This window comes from Atta colombica, unplaced genomic scaffold (genome assembly GCF_001594045.1).
Source record: "Atta colombica isolate Treedump-2 unplaced genomic scaffold, Acol1.0 scaffold105, whole genome shotgun sequence".
Lineage (NCBI taxonomy): Eukaryota > Metazoa > Arthropoda > Insecta > Hymenoptera > Formicidae > Atta > Atta colombica.
This window is the reverse complement of record NW_017259190.1, coordinates 2,233,784-2,238,069: the sequence shown is the minus strand read 5'-3', so window position 1 is coordinate 2,238,069 and position 4,286 is coordinate 2,233,784. Positions and strand designations below refer to the sequence as shown.

The 4,286-nt window shown below is 40.8% G+C and overlaps 1 protein-coding gene across 2 annotated transcripts in view; it reads left to right on the top strand.

Annotated features, from left to right (window-relative positions):
- Positions 1-37: 37 nt before the first annotated feature.
- The window catches only part of LOC108690600 (steroid receptor seven-up, isoforms B/C), a 130,914-nt gene continuing 126,665 nt past the window's right edge, over positions 38-4,286 (top strand). For both annotated transcript variants that reach the window (XR_001931903.1, XM_018197976.1), the window contains exon 1: positions 38-269. Coding sequence is in view for 1 of the 2 variants with exons in the window: in XM_018197976.1 (XP_018053465.1) it covers positions 38-269 (232 nt within the window). In the remaining variant the exon portion in view is untranslated. The remainder of the gene's footprint in view (positions 270-4,286) is intronic.

The window sequence follows — 4,286 nt, the reverse complement described above, 5'->3', positions numbered from 1 at the left end:
CGGCGGCGGACCCCTTCAGGTAGGCCCGCCGCCGCCGATGCCGCCCGCGCATCTGACGCCCTCGGCTACGCCAGAAGACATCACCTGTCTGGTGCCTGCCGGCTCGGTCCTGACCTCAAGGGATCCCTTGCCACCTAGCACTACCCCCGGCAGCCAAGCCAACAGCTCGCAGTCCGGCAGCTCGCAAACGGATAAATCACCGAACATCGAGTGCGTCGTCTGCGGAGATAAAAGCAGCGGCAAACATTACGGACAATTCACTTGCGAAGGTGAGTCGCTCACGGTGTTCTCTCCGCTTGAGAAAGTGCATCAAAAATGCCCTTGTAGTTGCGTGATGATTAGGATATTTATTAGTGACATATTTAGCAACCACAGAGACTAATGCAATTGTTAGATATATCTCTAACGATCACGCTGATCGTTAGTGTGATAGATAATAAGCGGATTTATAGTCGATGAGTGCAGGATTGAGCGAATCGTGACGATATTTTAGTTTCTTATAGATTGAAATGATAAGTAAACAAGAGAGAAGCGGTATCAAGGGTTAAATTTAGTTCGACATTAGGGATTCGCATATATTGAGAAAGATATATATAACTATAAGAGTACATCAAAAGTACTTACTTTTATTTCTCATAATTAATGTATATAATATATAGAATTTTCATATTTAAAATTCTCTTCTTTAAAGAATTCACTTCATTAAAATTAAATAAAAGAATTGTCATGAAGTAATCGATTTCGTCTTTAAGAAGTCGATTTATTTATTAGATTCTACTCGCTTGTCATCTTCTCATTATTCATCGATTGTGCATATTCAGTTTCAAGAAATCTTATCGATGAACTGAATTAATAGATTTTCTTTCTTCTAAATAATCTTTTTTACACGTAAAAAAATAGCTTCTAATCGAGAGTCTAGAACTTTAGACAAGAAACGCACGACAGTCATAAAAGCGAATAAGTGTTTTGTCCACGATCGAGACCAGAGATCTGAGATCTCGTCGAAAAGATTTCATGGGAGATTTCACGACAGGCGACACGAATGGTAGCACGCGCGCTGAAACAACCGTATAGCAAGAATAAGACAACTATCGAAATCTCTACCGCCGCGTAGGTAGGTTCTCGCGAAGCCCTTCTTTTTTTCTCTCATGTTGAGGAGCGCGTGCACGCCCTTTCAACGATTGTTCTCTCTCGTGAGTATCATAGGGGCGCGATAGGTATCCCCTTACCTGTTTGTACCAATTTGTCACCGCGCGAGGCAGAGGCTCATTCGCATCAGAATACCTGACACCTACTTTAGTACTTACGTTTACATTAATTTATTCAAGATGTGAAAGAGTGAGAAACGGAAACGGGAAGATAAAGGGGGAAAGAAACGGCGAAATATCTTGAATTAATGAGAGGAAGAAAGAGACCGTTACAAATGATAGAAGAAGGTAGTGAACAGGACGGAGAGAGAGTGAGAGGGGGAGGGAAGGGAGGGGGGGGGAGGGAGAAAAAAGAGAAGAAGAGAAAAAGAGTACACCGTGGCTATCGGGCGTGGAGAGTATGAAAAAACAAAGAGTCACCATTAATAACCCAGTGGGGTGTTCCCCGGAACGCTTACACGTCTGTTACGAGCCTAATAACGATGTAATAGGGCCGTGGAAATGAAGCGGGAGGAACGAGGACAGACGTCGAAAGGGAGAAGCGGGCGCGAGAGGGAAGGGTTTATCCCATTCTGGCGCCGATGATGACGGGGTTCGGTTCCGATGGAATGAGAAACAAATTGTTTTCACGGGCGGAAACAAATCCCAGCGGGTCATCGAGAACGTGCGCGCGCGCGCGCGCGCGCGCGAGCGGCGAGTTATCGCACATATAAACCGTAGCGGCTAATTATCCATCGGCCAGATGTATCGAGGATAACTAATTAGCCGCGCTGCGCCGCGCCGCTTGTCGTATCGTACCGACGAATCTCGCGATTTGTCGATACAAGGGAAGAGCTTCGGACGATCTGTACTTTGATTTGGATATTATTGCCTTACGCGTTTCTTTTTTTTTACATGAATATATATATATCGAGTTGAGTTCTGTGCTCTCTTTAAATCGCCGTTAAACCACAAGAACAATTATTAAAACTAAAAAATAAGATTGAATATTAAGTTTTTATAGTTATTTAATAGCACTAACAGCATTAATACTGTTTACGATCACTACTGTTTAAATCAGACTATGCTTTATCTTTTTGAAAATAGATGCATGAGTAAGCGGAAATAGGATTCATTTACTCTACGGTAACGATAACAGTTCTTCTTTCTTTAGATAAAATCCGGATTAATATTTTAATAACACCGAATCTCCTTCACACGACTTAATAAGAAGATAGATTAATGATATTTTGATTTTGAAGATTATAACTTAATGAAATGACATGACTCTCATCTTTTGATAAAATGATAATCATTCTTAAATCCATAAAAATATTAAAATCCATTAATGCATATTTTACATTTTATCTTCGCTGAAGAGCGTAAGAGTGATTGACCAGACATCTGCGTTAGCTTTCGTTATCTTGACGTTTTCTTACACACCGTGATAGTCGCTTTCACATTTGCAACGGAGAATAGTTGGATTGTAATGCGTGCGCGCGCGTCCGTTAAATCATTTATACGAAGGCGAAGGATCGAAAGCTCGAGAGACGAGAGGAGTGTAACGAAGAGAAATGTCGCGACTCGGCTCGGACAGGCGGATGGACTCGGGTTAATCGAAATCTACAGCACCCTCGGAAATCAGGAGTTATATATCCTCTCGCACGTCCGCCCTCTCTCGCACGCCCTATTATCCCGAATTACGCCTTATTGATACCAGATTGCCCGCGGTAATTTATATCTCGCGGGTGATTTAGTGCATTTGAGGGCCTTGATTAATGACACTCAGCTATCTGCGGTTCCTCCTTCTTTTCACCCTTCTTATTTTCGATTCTACTCGATGCCTCGAAGCCATAGTGAAATTCGTGAAAACTAATCGTAAATTAACGCTTGAGCGATAAGTCTCGCATGTATGAATTAAATTGCGTGCATAAATTAAAAATCAATGTTTTTTATACGGATGCACTTGCAACACGACAATTCGTTGACACTCCTGTCAAAAAATTTTTGTAGGTAAATATATGAAATGTTAATTACTTACGGTTAATTACTTACTCTTCGAAATAACGAGTCATTATCGTGATAGCTACCAGCAAGAAATTATATTAATGATCTACGTGAAAAATATTAGATTTGTTGTGTAGCTTGGAATCTTTGTACACGTGTGTTTCTATGCTGAAACACAATTTAAAATTTATAAACGATCTCGTTCTGAAACGTTTCAAATTAATCATTTTGACGTAAATTAATTTTGTAACCAGCTATTCTCATAGCTGGTCTCGCTGAGACGATAATTAGATGATATCTGTCCTTTATTAAGACAGAGAATATATTATCCTCTTCGCTTAGTCAAAATTATTTTTACCGGGCGTGTTAAAACGGTACATTCTGCTTTTGTGACCTCTCGAGGGATACCGCGTGCCGGACCGACAAGTATAGCAGTGCGCGAGTATCTCATGTGAGTTCATAACATTCTTCTATTTACCGCACATTATCCCTCTCGCTACGAAGTATTTCCGCATTTCTATGCTTAGCATTCATCGTTCGCTAGACGTTACCGCAGGATCGAGCCTATTTGCGGTAACCGACAGCAAGGATCAGGCTATTGAAATCTCGTTAGGTTCACTCGGTGTATTGCCCTCGACGGAGACGAGACCGTGCGTGGGATCTAGCACGTAACACGCGTGGATATCACGTGGAAATCATGGGATACTGAAGCGTAGAATTCCGACCGAGCGAGCGAAGACGAGACAGACAGATGGATAGGTCTGCTCGACGGCGAACTCCGATCGATTCGAACAGATTGAAAAAGTACTTTACTTCGGTTGATCGGTACTGAGATTGCCGATGTCCATAAAATGCCTTAGCGTTAGAGCAAAATAATGTGGGAACAATTGCTTTCGTAAATTGTAGTCAAGCGGAAAATAATGATATTGAATATGACCGTCTGAGGCTTGATTATAATAATTTCCATAAAATTTAAAAGTTGATATAACTCTGATAGATTTCAATATACATTTCATGTATATTATTGAAGCAATTTAGTATAATTGATTTAGTATAATTTATTATAATTGATATCTTTTTATTGTCTAAAGAAGATTTTATGTGTGCTTCTTTTTTATGCATATAGCGAGCAAGAGCTTTAAATGTGCACTT